Genomic DNA, 22,954 nt, shown 5'->3' with positions numbered 1-22,954 from the left:
GAAGCAGGCTGTGATTCCTCTGCCTCCAGTGCTACCTCCAAATAATAGCACTGTCACAGGGAGAAAGACTGTCCCAGAGGCTCCTCTGCCTCCAGTGCTATCTCCAACACCTCAAAATACCACTGATATCACTTCCACATCAACAGGTGACAAAGCTTCAAAGAGACAAAGGGGCCGAAAGACTGTGACAAAGACTTTGACAGATTCTGGACTAGTCATGGAGAAGGGGGATAAAGTTTTATCCCAGGAAGAAGTTGATGAGGACAATGATAAGGAATCAGAGACAGAGGAAACAGATGTAGGCGACAGCAAGTTGGCACACGACATCACTCAAGTCAACACAAGGCAGTTTAAAAATAATGGGGGAGCCGTCAAAACTGATGTTCTAACTGAGCTCATGTCCCCGGAGCCGCGAGGATCAGAGCGGGAACTGCCGCCTACCCCTCTACCTCCTGCCAGTGTGCCAGGTAAAGTACACAGCATGTGCCCTTTGACACAGTACCCTCACAGCATGCACCCCTCAGACTCTCTGTGGCCCGAGTTTTACTTCTGTTTCCTCAGAGACACTGAGCAGAGAGGTCAAAGGGTCGTGGCCATGACAGCAGGGGCAAGGCCTCAACCTCTGACACAGGGTCCGTCTCTGAAAGCTCAGAGGATGCTGTACGAGTCCAGGATGAACACTCTGTCCGTTCCTGTCGTTTCAGCCAATCACCAACCAAAACACGCACTCAAAGAGCGAGGGACAGCCTATAGACCGGGTCTTCAAGTGCAACAGGTAAAAAGTTCCACTCATACTCACCGAGATGCACATCACACTAAAGCAGAGGCATGAACACTTTAGCTGGCTAAAGAAAATATTTGTGATGGTTTTTATAGCATGTTTTGGGGAGTATCGGCACACATTTGAGGATTACTTTGGAGCACGTTTGAGCATATTTTCCTGTATTTCTCTTCTAATTTTGTTTGAATGAGCAGAGAAACATTTAACATGCACACATGTATCCTTGAATGTACAAACACCATTATTTGCATATTGTTCAAGAACATCCTTCAAGCAATGAAACTATGGCGTTATGAAGGGGCATCTCAGTGCTCTGGTCTACAGTCAGGCTGCATAGCTGTCTGAAGACCTTAATATGAAATTGAGTTTGCATTGAGCTTATTGAATTAAGCCTAGGGTGGTGGAGGAATGGGGTCATTTAAGTGTACTAGCAAAGCCCTACAGATAGGATTTGGTCCATTATGCTGCATATATATAGAAATTACCCATATTGAAAGAGGGTGGGGATGCTGTTGATCAATCAGTGTGGCCGGTGGGAGTCTTTTGCCCAAAAATGTAAGCTAGACACATGCCTCCTCCAGTGGTAGGTTTTGGAATTGCAGCATCTAAGCACTCATCAATACTAGTACATTAGCAGTGGGTATGCAGTCATTGCAAACAACTTTAATGGTAATGGAATTAAATGATAATTCATCGTAATTGATTTACAAAAGCAGATTAAACCCAAATAGTATTTTTGTACGCAAACCCAAATAAAAGTTTTACTTCATGTATCAAGACATCATGCATGAAAACAGACACTAATGGAAATGGACTGTTTTATCTGTTTTCCCAGGGACTTCAGGGCCCACCTGGTTTGACAGGGCCACCTGGACCAAAAGGGGATAAAGTATGTGTTAACTTTGTCACACAATATCTACTGAATCTAAACTACTCATAGTGACACATATGATAATTCTGTTGCCCAGTATTATTGGGTGCTCAGTATTATTTCTAGAATGTGCTGTGTGGATTCCTATTGACATACAGGTCTGCATGCAGATGTTTCCATATTGTGGAATTTCTTAAAACACTTAAGTGTGTATTGTCTCCTGACAGGGCTACGCTGGCGGGATGGGCCGGACTGGACGCACAGGTTACCGAGGCCCCATTGGTCCACCAGGGATGCCCGCCATCGTAGTGTTCAAGAGCTCTGAGGAAGAGTGGGAGACCTTCAAGGTGTTGTTATACTGTGTTTCATAGTACACGACAAAGGCTATGTCAATGCATTCTTGTTTGGTTGAGTGATTATAAAATGTGATTATATTTCAGCATAAAACCATTGATTATTGAACCATTGCCCAGACCTTTGATTTCTTATTACTTCTTTAAAAGTTGTGTGTACTGTTCTCTTGCAGAAAAAGACATTCTACAAAAAGCTTGTTGCAACTTGGCCGGTAGGTGATCTCAGCTCTATATCAGTAGTTTCTAGGCAGAAACAACTAGAAGGATATGCCCTTTAGGTGGCAGTATAGTAGCCAAATCTTGTGTATACCATAGGAGTTTAAATCACAGCTTATTGTCAATGCAGAATATCAAGTAATTTATTGCATCATATCAGAAGGAATATAATTTAGTATTTTGAAATGATTACACAGTCTATGTACTGTATATATGGTTGTTTATCCTCAGAGATTGAAGGGCCCTCCAGGGCCTCTTGGCCCCCCTGGGGATGCTGGACCTCCTGTGAGTAACTGTATAACCGTATACTGTATGTCAGTATCCCAACATTGCTCATTATTAGACTACTGATTGACACATCACACTCATAATGCTTGTTCACTGACAGCAGAGATTGTTTGTATTCCAGGGACACCCAGGAATTACTGGAAAACAAGGACGAAAAGGAGATGGAGGGAAAATCGTAGGTATCTCCATTTTATCTGAATTTGATCAGAGTCTACACCGAGGCATAACTTGTTTTGCCTGTGAGTTGAAACTCAGTCAATGATATGTGGACACGAGTGGAAATTGAATTATATGCATATGTGATCACCCAAATAAATTACAGATTCATTCCAATTGGCAGTTCCAACCGCGAGAACACAGGATAAGTATCTGTTAAGCGTGTCTATACGGTATGCTGAATGTAGCTGTTAACTACAATTACTTCAACTCTGAGATCTTAAAACAGAGCAGTGAGGTGAAGCTAACCCATCTGCTGTTTCTATTCTCCCTCCTCTGCTATCACAGAATGTTAACAACACTGAAATAGGATCACAGGATGCTGTTAGATGAGTCAGATGACTGCTTCCACACTCCACAGTATCATAGCAACACCCACTTCAGGCAACAGGTCAACGCAGTGCTCTCATTAGCATTCATTGGAGATCTGAGCCCAAAAACCACATACTGCTTTTGCTTTCAGCACTTCTGTTTGTGAAGCAGCAGCACTTTCATGGATATGAGCATTTCCAGTGAGTGCCCAGAGCATCATTAATATAAGTGTTAACAGCACCTCAGCGCTTGAGCTCTTTTTCAATGATCCTGCGTCCGAAATGCATCACTGCTAAGTGTTGCTCTTTTTGCCCTGGCACACTGCTACTGCTGTGAAGCCCAGTAATGCAAAGCTGTCCCAGACAGACGGTGTCAATAGTGGCGCTACACAATGGCAGCAGACTGGGCAAGCTGTCCACATCTGATTGCCAGTGAACCCAGCTGACACACTGAAGGAACCACTTTCACCACAGTGTTACCTCAGCTATGACACAAAGTGCAGAAAGCTGTTGTTCTGATTGTACACAACACCACTATCGGGGTTTTGATCATTATCTGCTAGTCTTGTGTAGCCAGACGAGACGCTGTACCCTCGCATTTGTTCTGCATCCTGGCTAGAAGAACTTGGAAGCCTGTCACGCGAGGCTACTTGTCTGCTAACCAATGAGGGGAAGCTTTACATTTCCAAGGGCCAGCATTGTGGTCAATTGCCACCCACTGAAATCTATACTGGCCATTGACGGAATTAACTACTATACAATTTAATAAAAACATTGTGAGGGTCGCTTTCAGTCTTGAATTGGACTTCTCATGGCCCTTGGGCTGCATGTTGTCTGCCATTATCATTGGCTATAGGTTTGAGCACACTGAGTCTGAGACTGAATTCCTCATCTTATGCCGTCCGTGTCTGTATTCCAGGGTGGTCCTGGACCACCAGGGATGCCTGGGCCTCCAGGAAGAACTGGGAGTGATGGGATTGATGGTATAAATTCTGATGATGGCCCTGCAGGACCACCTGGGGAACAGGTAGGACACATTGTACAAAGACTGAAGAGTTTATGTGCTATACATCAATAGAGACTGTTCCAGTGTCAGTGTTGTTGACAGAGCTCTCTACTTGTACTAATAGGGTCTCCAGGGTTACAGAGGAGAGAAGGGCAGCAAAGGGGAGCTGGGTGAGTGGGTAAGAATGGCTAGGACTTCTAACGTTATGTAGATTATATCTTAGTTTGACCAATATAAACACATTAGATATCAGTGGACAGATGAGACACTCAAAGTAAATGTTTTAAGCAGGGCAAAATTATTACTGTACTCTGACCATGAAAGTTTCAACATGACTGGAAATTTCAGCACTGCCAGCTGCAGTATATGCCGTCAAGCTTTCCATCGATTGGTTGTGCAATAAATCCCCTCAAGGCCCAATTAAGAAATGTTTTGTAGGCTAGACATTCATACCAGTATGTCTTGCCACCAATTCTTTGTAACAGTAATTCTGTGTATTGTTAAGGGTTATGAAGGGGAACCAGGACCCCAGGGAAACAGAGGCCGGAAAGGAGACAAGGTCAGACTGAGTGTCTTGTTTTCATGGAACTAAATGTTCTCACACTTGAGTCTTTTTCGTCACTGGTTCCGGAGCTCTGCTGTGAATGCTAATTTTCATTCCAACTAATCCCAGATTGATATCGGTTCAGTTCAGTGAGCAACCCAATCACACATTGAGGGATTCATTTGAAGTTCATAATGGGTTTCAACATTAATTCTAACTTGTGTCTTTGTTGTTGTCAGGGGAATAAAGGAAACCGAGGGCTCATAGGGATCACTGGATACATAGTGAGTAATACCTACCTTTGAATATTGCTATTTCATCAGATACGGTACATCAGCTGTTTGATACTGAACCCTCATGTTAAGTATGAACATGTTGAATTATGTTGAGGGTTTAAGTAGTTCCTTTAATGCTGTGTAGGGAATACCTGGAGCCAGAGGACAACTGGGCTACCCGGGAACATCTGGACCTCCTGTGAGTCTCATGGCTCTCTGTATATTAAAACAGTTACAACACAGTTATTTACCTGTCTTCTGAAAAATGTCTGTACTGTCTTGAGAGAGTATTTTCTGTTATCAAGGGAGACATCGGTGGCATTGGTTTTGTTGGATCGCCAGGCCCTCCTGTAAGTTATTCTGCTTCACTCTCAATTGGATCATGCTCTGAAATTAATATCAACCAAGTCACCCAAGCTGCTTATATGAACCTATACATCTCCTTTTCAGGGCAAAATGGGGCCAAGAGGGCCAAAGGGGGTACCAGGAGTCAATGGACCACCAGTAAGGACACATTTGAGCATGATATTGTAGGTTTTGAGCCACATGTGTCAACAGCCCTGTCTAATCTCGCTGTCTGTCATTAGGGCCAACCAGGTGAGCGAGGCCTAAGAGGACCACTCAGGCCTCAGGTGAGAATTAATCTTCCTGAATTGAAAGCTGAATTGACATCCAGGTAAATGTACTTGTCCACAATTCATATTATTGTGTCTCATTCCAGGGAGAGCCAGGTCCTGATGGGATTGTTGGATTCCCTGGCGTTCCTGGACCTCAGGTAGAATCACATGTTTTTTTCTCACTCTCATTGCTTTGATCATGCTACATTTACTCACAATAGAATATGCACAATACATACATCTGTGCCAGTGATCATAGACCATCTGAAAATCATTGTAGATTATCAATTCACATTTATTATCTGGATTTACAATGAATGTAGAGAATCAATAGGTTTTGAATGTGTCCACAGGGAAAAACAGGTGCAGATGGGCCTACAGGTCCGAAAGGGGATCCCGTGAGTATCAATCAAGGCTGAATAATTAATTTTTAAAGCATTTATGATGAATATTTCCATAAATTTAACTTGTAATCTACAATCTTACGCAATCCTTCATGTTTTTAAACAGGGGGACGCAGGTGATGAGGGGAATATAGGAGAATCAGGACTCTCTGGGCTTCACGTAAGCACACATTAATGTACACGTAAGAATTGAAAACTCAAAGCAATGTATTTTATTAAACCAATTATACTGAAAAAGTAATTCACAAACTTGGCCTCTGTTTTTTCCTTCTTATCAGGGAGCCAATGGCAAACCAGGAAAAACTGGACCCTCAGGTGACCCAGTAAGATTACTTAAAGCAATTTCTTTATTTTGTATTGAGTTGATATCTAAGTCTTAAGTATTTAACAGTAATCATGTTAACACTATAAGGACATGTAGTTTTGTCCCACAAAGTAAAAATTCCATGATACAGTAGTCGTTTCTTCCTGTCCCTGAAACTTTACTTTCTCTGAAAATGTTCTGTGTGAGTTTTCTTACTAATTCATATTCCCCTTCATATCCAACCGCCTAGTACTAACCGTGTAGCTGTCTTTGTTTGTCTGTCTGTCCATGTTCACCTTCCTCCTGTAGGGGATCAAAGCATCTAAGAGAAGTGACAAGGGTGACCCAGGATTTAAAGGGGACCAGGTGAGTGGACATTATGCACATGGCTAACATTACTACATACAGTATACAAATTGCTTCATTTTATGTGACCCTACTCTTCTGTCAGACATGACAGTTCTGTGTATTTGCTTGCATTTGTTAGCAATTGACCTCCTTCCATCCCTTCACTGTGAATTAATTTACTTGTCCTCCCTGATGGGCAGGGTCGACCTGGGCCTCCAGGTAAAAGAGGCTTTAAAGGCAGAGGAGGAGCATCAGGGCTGCTAGGTAATGTTGGACCAGTGGGGCCCCCTGGATTTCTTGGAACCACAGTAAGTAGAACCTCTTTAATCTGGTCACTGCACAGTACTGTAATGGGATGAATATCATTACACCTGTTCAGATCACCATATCCTGATGTAATGGTACTTTACCTATCTGTTTCTTCAGGGTTATGATGGAATCATTGGGGAGAATGGTAAGCAGGGAAAAGATGGGCCAAAGGTAAGAGCAGTCTGGAGGTGGAGCTAACATACCTTGTACAGTACTTATCCAGATTGACTATTGTATTTTAAACATTAAGCCTTCTGTCTTTGCAGGGTGACAGAGGTCCTAGCGGTGGGCCAGGCGTTGTTGGACCTAGAGGTGATAAGGTACTAGAAGAGCTTGCAATTTCTGTTGCTATCTGCCACTTATCATTCTTGTAACATTGTTTTGATCTCAGTGGTGCGTACCAATCCAGTAGGAGATGTACTGATGCTGTTGTTTGTTGGTTTCTCAGGGGCGAGAAGGTCGAGTAGGATTTGCCGGTTTGCCAGGGCCTTTTGTAAGTGGAAATAGCATGTCTTCATTTACGAGACAATTCAGAATGGTCAAGAAATTATTGACTTTCATCCATCATACAGTGGTGAAATACTATTTTTACCTTGTTTCAAGTAAACATGATCACAGATTTCTGATTTTAGATGTGACTACCAGTTTTACTGTGGCTTGATGTGTCTGTCCTGTCCACAGGGAGAGATGGGGAAGTCAGGAGAGAGAGGAGCTGAAGGAGAACCCGGTATTAAGGTTCCTAAGTACCTACACTTCTTATTCTGTCTATACAGTTTCCTGCCATCATCAGTAGAGAAAAATGCCCTCACACCATAGATCTATACACCAGACCATTGCAGAACAGATCTGATGCTATAACATGGTATATATTGAGACCGGTCAGTATGTTTGAAGTCTTGTTTTCATCTAACATTTGGATTTGAATCACACAGGGGAGGACTGGAATTCCAGGAGTCACTGGACTGAAAGGGCTGAAGGTAAAACTACTATTTTATTTAAGGTTGCAGTTATTTTCACTCCTTGCCACACCTGCACATGCACATATTACTAAAGAGGGCCAGAGTTCAGAAAAGTGCAATGGAAGAGAACATGAAAACAGAACAATTGTCTTTCTCCACTCAGGGACTTCAAGGCTATCTAGGAGGTAGGGGACTGGATGGAACACATGGACCCCCGGTAAGATCCCATCGTACTGTATGTGTCCTGTGCCAGAGATGGTCCTGTGTTTAATTCACTCACAGGTGTGGTTTGACCATGATCCCTGTCCTCTAGGGACCCATCGGAGGAACTGCATCTGACGGGGATACTGGATCTACTGGACTAAGGGTAAGTATTCTACAACTTCAATTATTATTTTCTATTGTTGGCTTTTTGGTCATTTTTTGGGACTACTAGACCTTGCAGTTGTGATACACTATATATACAAAAGTATGCGGACACCCCTTCAAATTTGTGGATTCGACTATTTCAGCCCCACCCGTTCGACTATTTCAGCCCCAGGTGTATACAATCGAACACACAGCCATGCAATCTCCATAGACAAACATTGTCAGTAGAATGGCCTTACTGAAGAGTTCAGTCCCAACAAGTCAGTTTGTCAAATTTCTGCCCTACTAGAGCTGCCCCGGTCAACTCTAAGGGCTGTTATTATGAAGTGGAAACGTCTAAGAGCAACAACAGCTCAGCCGCGAAGTGGTAAGCCACACAAGCTCACAGAACTGGACCACTGAGTGCTGAAGTTTGTAGCGTGTAAAAATTGTCTGTCCTCGGTTGCAACACTCACTACCGAGTTCCAAACTGCCTCTGAAAGCAACGTCAGCACAAGAACTGTTCGCTGGAGCTTCATGAAATGGGTTTCCATGGCCGAGTAGCCGCACACAAGCCTACGATCACCATGCGCAATGCCAAGCATCGGCTGGATTGGTGTAAAGCTCGCCACCATTGAACTCTGGAGCTGTAGAAACGCGTTCTCTGGAGTGACGCCACCTGCCCAAATCCATAGTACCAACTATAAAGGTTTGGTGGAGGAGGAATAATGGTCTGGGGCTGTTTTTCATGGTTCAGGCTAGGCCCCTTAGTTCCAGTGAAGGGAAATCTTAATGCTACAGCATACAATGATATTCTAGACGATTCTGTGCTTTCAACCTTCTTTTTTTTTCCAACTTTTTCTGTTAAAGCATGACAATGCCCCCGTGCACAAAGCGAGGTCCATACAGAAATGTTCTGTTGAGATCGGTGGGGAAGAACTTGGCTGGCCTGTACAGAGCCCTGACCTCAACCCCATCGAACACCTTTGGGATGAATTGGCACGCCGACTGCGAGCCAGGCCTATTCGCCCATAATCAGTGTCCAACCTCACTAATGCGCTTGTGGCTGAATGGAAGCAAGTCCCCACAGCAATGTTCCAACATCTAGTGGAAAGCCTTCACAGAAGAGTGGAGGCTGATATAGCAGCAAAGGGGGAACCAACTCTATAATAATGACCATGATTTTGGAATGAGATATTCGACGAGCAGGGGCCACATACTTTTGGTCATGTAGTGTATATTTATATATGATTTCATAGGGAATAGTGGGGAAGACTGGGGCACCAGGGATTCAAGGTCCAGTTGGGAAAAGTGTGAGTATTGTACTGTTCTTGGCTATACACACTAATTTACAACAGGCGATGATAAAATGATCATACTAACCAAGCATGGTGATATTATTTGTCAACAGGGGGATTCTGGTGGTAGAGGGATCACTGGTAAGCCAGGAAAGCCAGGAGTCAGGGTAAGCCCACGTTACCCCATAAACATTCTCTAACTCTTTTACTTAGCTATGTCTGACAAAGCAGTTGTGTTTGTCAGTGTATCAGCACAATTTCTTTTGTCAGTTTGTTTTACCATCCTTTACATAGGGTGCCAAAGGTAAAGAGGGTCCGAACGGCCTTCTGGGAAATCCTGGCCTGAAGGTACTGAAATGGACCTCCTAAAATACAAAACATTGAAAATTGTTTCCCATGAAGCAATAAAGGAGTTATAAACTGTTTAGTAATACTATAGTGTGGACATAGCTTACTGATATGTTGATTTATGAAGGGAAACAGAGGTCAAGAAGGTTCGAAGGGGAAACGCGGAAGTCCAGTAAGTGTCAAATTAGTTCTATTCTCAGAGCTTTGTAAAGTGTGTCTGACTGAATCTACATGGAGACTCATGACATCTTCTCACATTGTGTTTCAGGGCGTGCAGGGATTGACAGGGATACAGGGATACAGAGGAGCTCCTGTAAGACTAAGCCACATTTTAGTCATTGTAACAGGGGCAATTTTTTTATATACACGACAATTCAAAAGTTTTGGTCACTGAGAAATGTCCTTGTTTTAGAAAGTAAAGCACATTTTTTGTCCATTAAAATAACATCAAATTCATCAGAAGTACAGTGTCGACATTGTTAATGTTGTAAATGACTATTGTAGCTGGAAACAACAGATTTTTTTATGGAAATAGGCGTATAGAGGCCCATTATCAGCAACCATCACTCATGTGTTCCAATGGCACATTGTGTTAGCTAATCCAAGTTTATCATTTAAAAGGCTAATTGATCATTAGAAAACCGTTTTGCAATTATGTTAGCACAGCTGAAAACTGTTGTTCGGATTAAAGAAGAAATGGAACTGGACTTCTTTAGACTAGTTGAGTATCTGGCACATCAGCATTTGTGGGTTCAATTACAGTTTCAAAATGGCCAGAAACAAATAACTTTCTTCTGAAACTTGTCAGTCTATTCTTGTTCTGAGAAATGAAGGCTATTCCATGCGAGAAATTGCCAAGAAACTGAAGATCTTGTACAACGCTGTGTACAACTCAATTCACAGAACAGCACAAACTGGCTCTAACCAGAATAGAAAGAGTACATTAGAGTGTCTAGTTTGAGAAACAGACGGCTCACAAGTTCTCAACTGGCAGCTTCATTAAATATGTTGACCAGTCTCAACGTCAACAGTGAAGAGGCGACTTCGGGATGCTGGCCTTCTAGGCAGAGTTGCAAAGAAAAAGCCATATCTCAGACTGGCCAATAAAAAGAAAAGATTAAGATGGCAAAATAACACAGACCCTGGACAGAGGAAGATTGGAAAAAAGTGTTAAGGACAGACGAATCTAAGTTTGAGGTGCTTCGATCACAAAGAAGAACATTCGTAAGACGCAGAAAAAATTTAAAGATGCTGGATGAGTGCTTGATGCCATCTGTCAAGCATGGTGGAGGCAATGTGATGGTCTGGGGGTGCTTTTGTGGTGGTAAAGTGGGAGATTTGTACAGGGTAAAAGGAATCTTGAAGATGGAAGGCTATCACTGCATTTTGCAAAGCCATGCCATACCCTGTGGACGGCGCTTAATTGGAGCCAATTTCCTCCAACAACAGGACAATGACCCAAAACACAGCTCCAAACAATGCAAGAACTATTTAGGGAAGAAGCAGTCAGCTGGTGTTCTGTCTATAATGGAGTGGCCAGCACAGTCACCGGATCTCAACCCTATTGAGCTGTTGTGGGAGCAGCTTGACCATACGGTACGTAAGACGTGTCCATCAAGCCAATCCAACTGGTGGGAGGTGCTTCAGGAAGCATGGGGTGAAATCTGTTCAGATTACCTCAAAAAATTGACAACTAGAATGCCAAAGGTCTGCAAGGCTGTAATTGCTGCAAATTGAGGATTCCTTGACGAAAGCGAAGTTTGAAGGACACAATTATTATTTCAATTAAAAATCATTATTTATAACCTTGTCAACATCTTGACTATATTTCCTATTCATTTTGGAACTAATTTCATGTATGTTTTTATGAAAAACAAGGACATTTCAAAGTGACCCCAAACTTTTGAAGGGTAGTGTATATACAGTTGAAGTCAGAAGTTTACATACACTTATGTTGGAGTCATTAAAACTCATTTTTTGTTAACAAACTATAGTTTTGGCAAGTCGGTTAGGACATCTACTTTGTGCATGACACAAGTAATTTTTACAACAATTGTTTACCTACCTTCAAACTCAGTTCCTCTTTGCTTGACATCATGGGAAAATCAAAAGAAATCAGCCAAGACCTCAGAAAAAACTGAAGACCTCCACAAGTCTGGTTCATCCTTGCAAGCAATTTCTAAACAGCAAAGGACCTTGTGAAGATGCTGGAGGAAACAGGTACAAAAGAAGCCACTGCTCCAAAACCGCCATAAAAAAGCCAGACTACGGTTTGCAACTGCACATGGGGACAAAGATCGTACTTTTTGGATTAATGTCCTCTGGTCTGATGAAACAAAAATATAACTGTTTGGCCATAATGACCAGTGTTATGTTTGGAGGAAAAATCGGGAGGCCTGCAAGCCGAAGAACACCATCCCAATCGTGAAGCACGGGGGTGGCAGCATCATGTTGTGGGGGTGCTTTGTTGCAGGAAGGACTGGTGCACTTCACAAAATAGATGGCATCATGAGGTAGGAAAATCATGTGGATATGTTGAAGCAACATCTCAAGACATCAGTCAGGAAGTTAAAGCTTGGTCACAAATGGGTCTTCCAAATGGACAATGACCCCAAGCATACTTCCAAAGTTGTGGCAAAATGGCTTAAGGAAAACAAGGTCAAGGTATTTGAGTGGCGATCACAAAGCCCTGACCTCAATCCCATAGAAAATTTGTGGGCAGAACTGAAAAAGCGTGTGCGAGCAAAATGGCCTACCAACCTGACTCAGTTACACCAGCTCTGTCAGGGGGAATGGACCAAAATTCACCCAACTTATGGTGGGAAGCTCGTGGAAGGCTACCCGAAACATTTGACCCAAGTTAAACAATTTAAAGGCAATGCTACCAAATACTAATTGAGTGTATGTAAACTTCTGACCCACTGGGAATGTGATGAAAGAAATAAAAGCTGAAATAAATCATTTTCTCTACTTTTATTCTGACATTTCACATTCTTAAAATAAAGTGGTGATCCTAACTGACCTAAGACAGGGAATTTTTACTAGGATTAAATGTCAGGAATTGTGAAAAACTGAGTTTAAATGTATTTGGCTTAGGTGTATGTAAACTTACGACTTCAACTGTACCAGTAATCCTGAATATTTACACTTCCGGTCAAAAGTTTTAGAACACCTACTCATTCAAGGGTTTTTCTTTATTTTTTAAATTTTCTACATTGTATAATAATAGTGAAGACCTCAAAACTATGAAATAACACATATAGAATCATGTAGTAACCAAAAAAGTGTTAAACAAATCAAAATATGTTATAGTTGATATTCTTCAAATAGCCACCCTTTGCCTTAATGACAGCTTTGCACATTCTTGGCATTCTCTCAACCAGCTTCATGAGGTAGTCACCTGGAATGAATTTCAATGAACATGTGTGCCTTCATAAAAGTGTATTTGTGGAATTTCTTTCCTCCATCATTGAGCCAATCAGTTGTGTTGTGACAAGGTAGGGGGGGTATATAGAAGATAGCCCTATTTGGTAAAAGACCAAGTACATATATAGCAAGAACACCTCAAATAAGCAAAGAGAAACGACAGTCCATCATTACTTTAAGACATGAAGGTCAATCAATCCGGAGCATTTCAAGAACTTTGAATATTTCTATGCATAGTCGCAAAAACCATCAAGTGCTATGATGAAACTGGCTCTCATGAGGACCGCCACAGGAATGGAAGACCCAGAGTTGTCTCTGCTGCAGAGGATACATTCATTAGAGTTACCAGCCTCAGAAATTGCAGCCCAAATAAATTCTTCACAGAGTTCAAGTAACAGACACATCTTGACATCAACTGTTCAGAGACTGTGTGAATCAGGCCTTCATGGTCGAATTGCTGCAAAGAAACCACTACTTAAGGACACCAATAAGAAGAAGAGACTTTATTGGGCCAAGAAACACGAGCAATCGAAATTAGGCCAGTGGAAATTTGTCCTCAGCTTTGCTGAATACACTGTCTGTGATTTATTTAGAATTCAAGGCACACTTAACCAGCATGGCTATCACAGCATTGTACAGCGATTCGCCATCCCATCTGTTTTAGGTTTAGTGGGACTATAATTTGTTTTTCAACAGGATAATGACCCAACACACCTCCAGGCTGTGTAGGGGCTATTTTACCAAGAAGGAGAGTAATGGAGTGCCGCATCAGATTACCTGGCCTCCACAATCCCCTGACCTCAACCAAATTGAGATGGCATATGTGGGAACTCCTTCAAGACTGTTGGAAAAGCATTCCAGGTGATGCTGGTTGAGAGAATGCCAAGAGTGTGCAAAGCTGTCATCAAGGCAAAGGGTGGCTATTTGAAGAATCTCAAATATAAAATATATTTTGATTTGTTTAACCCTTTTTTGCTTACTACATGATTCCATGTGTTATTTCATAGTTTTGATGTCTTCACTATTATTTTACAATGTAGAAAATAGTAAAAAATTAAGAAAAACCCTTGAATTACTAGGTGTTCTAAACTTTTGACCGGTAGTGTACTACACCGTCTAAAGTCCCCAAACACCCTGATTTTAGCACTAGACTAGAGCATGTCGTGTTAAGTACTTGATTTCGGATTTGATGTTCTTAATGGTGTGTATTGATCTTATTTATACAGGGCATAGCAGGCAATATAGGACCATGGGGTGAGGTGGGCCTCCAAGGGCCACCAGGGAACAAGGGGCCCCCAGGATTAGTTGGGCCCCGTGGAGTTGTAGGTTACCCAGTAAGTTACCTTGACGATTTTATTGATTGCTGTATTCTCAACGATTGTGGGGCGATTTACATTTTCTTTCATTTTGATGTCTTCACATTGTGAATGTCCTTAAATTCTAGGGTAAAGATGGACCACAAGGAGGTATTGGGCCAGTGGCAGACAAAGGGGATAAGGTACAACTATACTACTGTATATTCTGTCATTATCCATGTCATTGGGGCATCAGCTGTATCCAGTGTCTTTTTATAATCCTCTGAAATATCCTGTGTTTGTGCAGGGGTCCAGAGGAGCTATCGGACAGAAGGGAGTTGCTGGTGTCGATGGTGAGGAGGTAGATTGATTATACTGTATTGATTATTTAGTAATTCTATTTATTCTAAATCTAGATTTGGTAATCCAAAATACAGGCAAAACATTTTTGACTAAAGAGTCTGATGTAAATCCATTGATCCTCAATGGGTAAAGACAATGATTGCATAAGAAGGGACAAGTGTTGCTGTGCTTTAGGGCCCAACTGGATTGTGGGGGCCAATGGGGCCACCAGGACTTAAGGGGCTACCGGTGAGTATCACAGGATTTATTAATCATGGTTGACAATAACTGTGATATTCAACCGACAAAAGGATCAATATGAAATTTGAATATCTTAGGGTGAAAAGGGGAAGATGGGCGCTCAGGGGGAAAGAGGTGGAAAAGGGATCCAGGGAGACAGGGGCAACCAAGGTCAACAAGGACCAAAGGGCCCACTGGGGAAAGAAGTAGGTGTTGTGTTTTTTCTAAAAATGTGATTGTGATGGCTCACAATCAGTCTTCCTGTGAGTTTACAGTATATCTTTAAAAAGGAGCTAATGCTGGTGTCCTCTGATTCACAGGGATACTTAGGGCCATCAGGGGACAGAGGGAAAGAAGGAGCTTCAGGACTCAAGGTGAGTCACAAACCATCAAACAAGGAAATTTTCTTCAACCCCACATAAATCCATAAATTTGATTGAAATGAGATGAGATTCCTGCCTGATTTCTGTGTCTCCTGATGATGTGGATGTGTCTTGGCAGGGCCAGCCGGGCATCAGAGGCCCTTCAGGTCTCGCTGGGCGTTACGGACCAGGGGGCAACACCGGAAGAGGCCGGGCCAAGGGAGAGAAGGGGCTCCCCGGAACCACAGTAAGTGTTATGGTACCACTATTTGTAAATATACAGTACAGTATGAAGCTGAAATGTTGCTGAGAAAGATGTTCTGGGTTGGGAATGAGTGTCTGACTGGTGTGTTCTCTCTGATGTTATAGGGGCCTCCTGGAAGGTTTGGGCCTACAGGCTTAGTTGGACCAAAAGGACCAACAGTAAGGATGTATTTCAAGGCACACTATTTAGAGTTCATTTAACCTGAGAATACATAATAGGACACTTAATGTCCTGTCATTGCAGGGTTTACCAGGAAAAAGAGGAGTCGATGGAAAAAGTGGACTTGGTGGACTTAAGGTGTAATGCACCATTCAATCTGTTACATTTACATGACCATGTTAGTCATTTAGCATATGCTCTTATCCAGATACCTTAAGGATGTTGAGTAATTCATATTGTTTAACCAGTTTATATGGATTTGAGTTACCATGATGCAATTTTAATACAATTTGTGTTTGATCCCAGGGAGATTATGGGGAGAGGGGAAAGACTGGGACTGGTGGTGTCAAAGGAGACGTGGTATGTTTTGCTCTGCAACTTTTAAATAAATAACAATTCAACTTTTTTCTCATTGTTTTAGCCTCCACATCTACTCTCCTTCTCCTTCCTATATGTTTTTCTCAGGGATTGCAAGGTCCAAGCGGGAAGAAAGGAGAGTCTGGAACAGGAGGCAAAATGGTGGGATATTTAATTTTGATTTAATACAGAGTTTACTAGCTGTTGTTTGATTAAAGTTTTAATATGTTTTGTGGATGTTTGTACACAGGGGACATTGGGAAAGAGGGGGTTCACCGGGTCTCCAGGAGGTAAAGGCAGACCTGGGCCTGCTGGTGCCCCTGGAGAGAAAGGTGGTAAAGGAATAGAAGGGCCAAAGGTGAGAGGTTGTGTCATGCAGTACACAATCCCTCTTGAAATATCACACTCTTCATATAAAGTGGTTTTGTCTGACCTGATTTTCTCATTTATCTTTGATGAAGGGATTGCATGGCAGCCCAGGAAAGAGGGGAGGCAGGGGAGTTAGAGGCAAACCAGTGAGTTTAATCAGTTCTTTCTTTCAATGCTTGCTCTACACTCTACCAAACCCTTTCGCCACAATCAGGGTTGGGTAGGTTACTTTCTAAATGTAATCCATTAAAGTTACTAGAACCTGTCAAATTGTAATCAGTAAGGAGTTTGGATGACCCAAACTCAGTAATGCAGTCTGATTACTTTCAGTTACTTTTGGATTACTTTTCCCTTTAAGGAATTAGAAGAAGACAAAAGGGATCCATCAAATGCATTTGGTGTGTCATCATAACAGTCTCTGACTTATTTTCAGACTTGCTCAGGTGGAACAAACTTAAACTTGCCCCTTTTTCAATGCTGAATTGAATGTCCTTGAGAAAACAGAAAGGTGTCGTAATGTTGTTGTTTTTTTACAAACATCCTTTGTGAATTTAACATGTAATCCAAGAAGTTATCATCTAGTTTTTAAAAAGTATCTTTAATCTGATTACATTATTTTAGCTGGTAACGTAAATGATTACAGGTACAGTTTTTTGCAATCAGATTACATGTAACTGATTACATGTAATCTGTTACTCCCCAACCCTGCCCACAATGATTTCCCCCACAATGTACTGAAGCGAAGAGTCAATAGTACAATTTGAACTTTTCTTCTGTGCCAAATGTTCCTCCTCTTGCTTATAGGGAGAGGAAGGCCCATTGGGACCAGATGGACCAGTTGGAAGATCTGGAAAGCCAGCAAGTATCCCTATAGGGCATGATCCTATCACAGAAAATACAATATAATGTGTTATGATGATGTTGATCCTATTGATGTGTTTGTTACATGGTCTTTTCTATCTCTTGTTTTGGTTGTTATCTCAGGGACTTGCTGGTTTGGATGGATTGCTGGGGGTTGAAGGAAATGAAGGAGATAATGTAAGCATTGTCTGGTTCCCAAGCATAACCTTAATGTATATAGTTGTCAATCAGTAACCCCAGGACATATTGTCTAATAGATCTTCCTTTGATTCTATTTGTCTCCAGGGTGATATTGGTTACAGAGGAACCCCTGGGAGACCTGGTCTACCAGGGAAGATGGTGAGTGAAATACAGACTTAAGCATAGTAGTGTTTTTAAGGCTGTATACGTACACAGTATGTTGGAACTTGATGCATCCCTACTCTAATGATTAATGTTACAGGGTCAAAGTGGACAACCTGGATTGAGTGGTGGTCACGGAGCACCAGGGTCAAAGGTAAGACCTGTGTTCGACTAATTGAGATCGCCAACAGTGCATGTACATAGAAATACAACAAGAGCTATTTGGCCAAACATCTTTATTTTGCCATGGTTTACATTCAGAACCTTCCACCAATGTTTTGTCAAGGGTAATCTTGGATCAAAAGGAAAACGAGGACCTGCAGGGCCAATGGGGCCACGGGTAAACCAATACATGTGAAACCTTTACGTTCATGGTTATAAATCCCTGTCTATATTCTCAAACGTTTTTTCTTATGCTTGATAACTAAGCACTCTGATATTGCTATTTTGCATAGGGTATTCCAGGGTTTGGAGGAGCAAAGGGGAAGTTTGGCCAGCATGGATCAAAGGTGCTGTATATGTCTCAACATTCAATAACACCTACAGTATGTTATAGAGTAAAACAACAGTATTAGTTTTCTATGTGGTCACATCATCGCTCCTTTATATCTGTTATCTCTCAGGGTCAGGCTGGCAGCAGAGGCCTGCAGGGACATATTGGACCGCGAGGAATCAAAGTAGGTCATTTGGAATGTATTTGGAAATCAATGAACCACACCTCATATTTAGAGAGCAGATGACTCTTCAGTCTGTTTTCTTTTAGGGGAATCCAGGACTGCCGGGGAATAAAGGGCGGCTAGGTCCAAAAGGCATACAGGTTAGCTGGTGGTATCTCTTTTCCATATTAATTGTTTTAAAGGAATCATATCCTGATAAATGTTGCACAACAGTATCAGCACAAATGTATTATCAGTTTATGTCAATGTATTGGTAATTTATAGGGAGACATTGGTCCTCGTGGTCCACCTGGGAAAAAGGGCTTCCCTGGTCTACCGGTATGTATTTTGTCCATATTTCACAAACCTTCTTAGAGTCTCTTCCAGTATAAGTTTGCTAAAATTAGGACATTTTGAAGTCTTGTTTGGTAAATTGTGTTTGTTTTATTTTACAGGGTCTCTTTGGAAATAGGGTAAGTAACCATTTAGCATTCTAATGTCTATTGTTGGGTATATTTCCATGGTTTCCATCTAAATCCACCATGCTCTTTGCAGGGAATGAAGGGGATACAAGGAATGCCTGGAGTTAAGGGACTGAAAGGTGCGCGTGGACAACCAGTACGTAGAATTATATTATTAATTATTGTCTTATGATCCAAATTAGTAACAGTAACTTAATCCTCCAGAATGCAGAGTACAGTACATAATGGATCCCATGTAAATGCAAGCCCCCATTTATGTCACAGGGAAAACCAGGTCCTCCTGGGGGTCCAAGAAACAGGCGACCTGGAGCCCTTGGTAAAAGAAGAGGATCCAAAAAAGTTGGTACCCGATTTATTGTAATCTATACCTCTTTATTATACCGTAAAATGGAGGAATCATACGCCACAGTCCACACTAAATGTTTCCTCAAAACAATTGCATAACCTGCACATAACTTGTTCTGGGATTCATCTGATGGCATTGAGGAGTTTATCACATCAGTCACCGTCTTCATTAATAAGTGCATCGACGACGTCCTCCCCACAGTGACCGTATGTACATATCCCAACCATGGGATTACGGGCAACATCCGTTCTGAGCTAAAGGCTAGAACTGCCGCTTTCAAGGAGCAAGACACTAATCTGGACGCTTATAAAAAATCCTGCTACGCCCTCCGACGAACCATCAAACAGGCAAAGCGTCAATACAGGACTAAGATCGACTGTGTGATCACACTCTCCATAGCCAATGTGAGTAGAAACTTTAAACAGGTTAATATTCACAAGGCCGCAGGGCCAGACAGATTACCAGTACACGTACTCAGAGCATGCACTGACCAGCTGGTACGTGTCTTCACTGACATTTTCAACCTCTCCCTGACCCAGTTTGTAATACTTACATGTTTCAAGCAGACCACCATTATCCCTGTGCCAAAGAACACCAAGGTAACCTGCCTAAATGACTATCGCCCCGTAGCACTCACATCTGTAGCCATGAAATACTTTGAAAGGCTGGTCATGGCTCACATCAACACCATCATCCCTGACACCCTGGACCCACTCCAATTTGCATATCGCCCAACAGATCCACAAATGACACAATCTCTATTGCACTCCACACTGCCCTTTCCCACCTGGACTAAAGGAACACCTTTATGAAAATGCTATTAATTGACTACAGCTCGGAGTTCACCACCATAGTGCCCTCCAAGCTCATCACTAAGCTAAGGACCGTGGGACTGAACATCTCGCTCTGCAACTGGATCCTGGACTTCCTGACGGGCCGGTAGGCAACAACACATCCACCATGCTGACCCTCAACACGTGTGCGTGCTTGCTTAGTCCCCTCCTGTACTCCCTGTTCACCCACGATTGCGTGGCCGCGCACAACTCCAACAACATCATTAAGTTTGCCGACGACACGACGGTGGTAGGCATGATCACCGACGAACATCAACATTTCCCTCAACGTCAGCAAGACAAAAGGAGCTGATCGTGGACTACAGGAAAGGGAGGGCAGAGCATGTCCCCATTCACATCAATGGGGCTTTAGTGGTGCAGGTCGAGAGCTTCAAGTTCCTCGGTGTCCACATCACTAAGGAGCTATCATGGTCGACACACACCAACACAAAGGCTTAAAAGATTTGGCATTGGCCCTCAGATCCTGAAAAAGTTCAACAGCTGCACCACTGAGAGCATCTTGTCTGGCTGCATCACCACTTGGTTAGGCAACTGCTTGGCATCCGACCACAAGGCGCTACAGAGGGTAGTGCGTACAGCCCATGACATCACTGGGGCTGACCTCCCGGCCTCCAGGACCTCTATACCAGGCGGTGCCAGAGGAAGGCGCAAACAATTGTCCAAGACTCCAGCCACCCAAGTCATACACTGTTTTCTATGCTACTGTACGGCACCAATTCACCAAGTCTGGAACCAACAGGACCCTGAACAGCTTCTACCCCGAAGCCATAAGACTGCTAAATAGTTAATTAAATAGTTAACCAAATAGCTACCTGTTCTATCTGCATTTACCCTTTTTGCACTATCTTTTTTGTTTCATCACATACGCTGCTGCTACTGTTTATTATCTGTCACTTTATTCCTAGTTATATGTACATATCTACCTCAATTACTTTGTACCCCTGCACATCGACTCGGTACTGGTACCCTGTGTATGTAGCCAAGTTATCTTTACTCATTGTGTATTTATTATTACTTGTATTAATATGTATTTTACTTTTCTATTATTTCTCTTTTTTTTTCTCTCGACGTTGTTGGGAAGGGCCCATAAGTAATAATTTCACTGTTAGTCTACACCTGTTGTTTACGAAGCATGTGACAAATATAATGTGATTTGATTGGATGATGTATCAGTCTTTATTTATTAGTAAAAACCCAATGTGAGTCGGTTTTTGGATGGCCCTGTTTTCCCAGCAAACTCGGGCCATGACCAGGAGAACACTTACCTCACTGCCTGACCAGAACCCAAGCAGCTCCATCAGCTGGCCTCAGGGTACCAAAGACAGCCCTGCAACCACCTGCCACGAGCTGGGGCTGATTCGCCCACACCTGCAGGATGGTGAGTAGAGCTCAGCAGGTAGCAGTTAGACTGAACACTGAGCTGATGTAGGCAACAGATCTAGTGAAGCCAACCTCCTCTCGTCCTTTTTACAGCTAGAGTAATTTGTCCAGTAATGTGTTTTGTAAAACTAACAAAGTCGTATCTTTCCAGGACACTTCTACATGGACCCTAACCAGGGCTGCCCATTTGATGCCGTGCAAGTCTTTTGTAACTTCACTGCAGGAGGGATGACCTGTATACCTCCTGTCCAGTCACAGGTAAGTAGCTGGTCCTGACATCAGTCAGGATACTGGGGCAAGTGGTTGCACAGAATATCTGAGTATAAATTATTTATCTACAACTTTGCCTCTCTCTTGAGCAGAATATTAAGGAAGGCTTTCTAGTGAGCATCAATTATGGGTCACATCATTTCTCACTTACACGTATTGTTTTCATTTTGAAAAGGCATGTTGTGGTTTATCTTTCTATAGATAATAGGAAAATGGGAACCAGAAAAAAACATGTCAAAAAAGTATATCCAGTGGTTTAGCCAGCTTGATGGTGGCTATAAGGTAAGACAAACTGCATGTTACATTTAGAATTAATCTACAACTACATTACTGTAACTGATCCAAATTATTTCTCTCTCTCCTACTGTAGTCTGAGTATGCTGGTCTTGATGTGGTCCAGCTCCGATTTCTACGGTTACACAGCCACTCTGCCTCTCAGCACCTGACCATCTCCTGCCCGTTTAACCACAATAATAGAGAAATCAGGAAAAATGCAACAAACAGGGTTCTTCACTTTCTGGGAGACTCTGGTGGGGAGATTGGTTCAAGCTATATGACAGTATCGAGGAATGGTTGTGAAGTAAGACCCAAAGAACAATGTAACCCTTTATAACACACCTAGTACATTTGTTGTTTTATGTCAGCTACAGTACAACTCATTCTACACAACCATTGTAATTCACGGCCTGGCCACTTGATGTCAGTCAAGACCAATAAAAAGACTACAGGGCTACTGTGCAATGTGAGAACAATGTTGTGTACTGTAATGACAGCCAGGTATTTTCAGCTTGTTTTCCCATGTTTGTCACTCAGGTGGAGGTGGAGGTACGAGTGAGGGGAAGCACAGAGATCCACAGAGGGGACATGGAGCTGCTGCCCCTCAGGGATGTTAGTATGGAGGGAAGGGGAGACCACTGGGACACAGACCTCAGAGCTGTCCTAGGACCTTTGTGCTTTTTGTAGCCTCAGCTTATCCATAGAGAAGCAGCTGTTTCTCCCAGAAGCAGCAAGCTCTGACCAGTGTATGGGTCAAGAACATTTGGGTGCAATTCCTCTTCAGGACAAAAGAAAGAGATATCATCATGTTGTGTGATCGCTGTAGCATTTGTGTAATTGTGATAAAAACTAGAGCTATATAATAAAATATGTATT

General features: G+C 42.4%; 1 protein-coding gene and 1 long non-coding RNA gene across 2 annotated transcripts; both read left to right on the top strand.

Annotated features, from left to right (window-relative positions):
* The first annotated feature begins 217 nt into the window (after positions 1–217).
* On the top strand, positions 218–18,158 carry LOC120054256 (collagen alpha-1(I) chain-like). The gene is made up of 32 exons (XM_039001679.1): positions 218–775; positions 1,880–1,999; positions 2,453–2,506; positions 3,956–4,063; positions 4,167–4,220; positions 4,548–4,601; positions 4,826–4,870; positions 5,007–5,060; positions 5,312–5,365; positions 5,449–5,493; positions 5,583–5,636; positions 5,989–6,042; positions 6,161–6,205; positions 6,496–6,552; positions 6,735–6,842; positions 6,961–7,014; positions 8,116–8,169; positions 9,743–9,796; positions 10,065–10,109; positions 14,449–14,556; positions 14,667–14,720; positions 14,825–14,878; positions 15,420–15,473; positions 15,601–15,708; positions 15,831–15,884; positions 16,192–16,245; positions 16,351–16,404; positions 16,493–16,600; positions 17,596–17,649; positions 17,758–17,811; positions 17,915–17,968; positions 18,120–18,158. Exons 1-32 carry the CDS (start codon positions 218–220, stop codon positions 18,156–18,158), a joined length of 2,520 nt encoding a protein of 839 aa, XP_038857607.1.
* A 96-nt stretch (positions 18,159–18,254) lies between these two features.
* LOC120054584 lies at positions 18,255–18,632 on the top strand. The gene is made up of 3 exons (XR_005477620.1): positions 18,255–18,323; positions 18,438–18,491; positions 18,578–18,632. It is a non-coding gene; the product is annotated as an uncharacterized LOC120054584 (long non-coding RNA).
* Positions 18,633–22,954: the final 4,322 nt, after the last annotated feature.

Source organism: Salvelinus namaycush, chromosome 10, assembly GCF_016432855.1.
Source record: "Salvelinus namaycush isolate Seneca chromosome 10, SaNama_1.0, whole genome shotgun sequence".
Classification (NCBI taxonomy): domain Eukaryota; kingdom Metazoa; phylum Chordata; class Actinopteri; order Salmoniformes; family Salmonidae; genus Salvelinus; species Salvelinus namaycush.
This window is presented reverse-complemented; position numbering and strand designations above follow the sequence as displayed.

What these genes read in the sequence shown, in the direction of transcription:
- LOC120054256 (XM_039001679.1), top strand. Translation starts at nt 218, where the DNA reads ATGGAGAAGGGGGATAAAGTTTTATCCCAGGAAGAAGTTGATGAGGAC. An exon ending in AGGGGCTCCCCGGAACCACA is followed by an intron (nt 15,709 to 15,830) that starts GTAAGTGTTATG and finishes CTGATGTTATAG; the next exon opens with GGGCCTCCTGGAAGGTTTGG. An exon ending in CTGGTCTACCAGGGAAGATG is followed by an intron (nt 17,812 to 17,914) that starts GTGAGTGAAATA and finishes TTAATGTTACAG; the next exon opens with GGTCAAAGTGGACAACCTGG.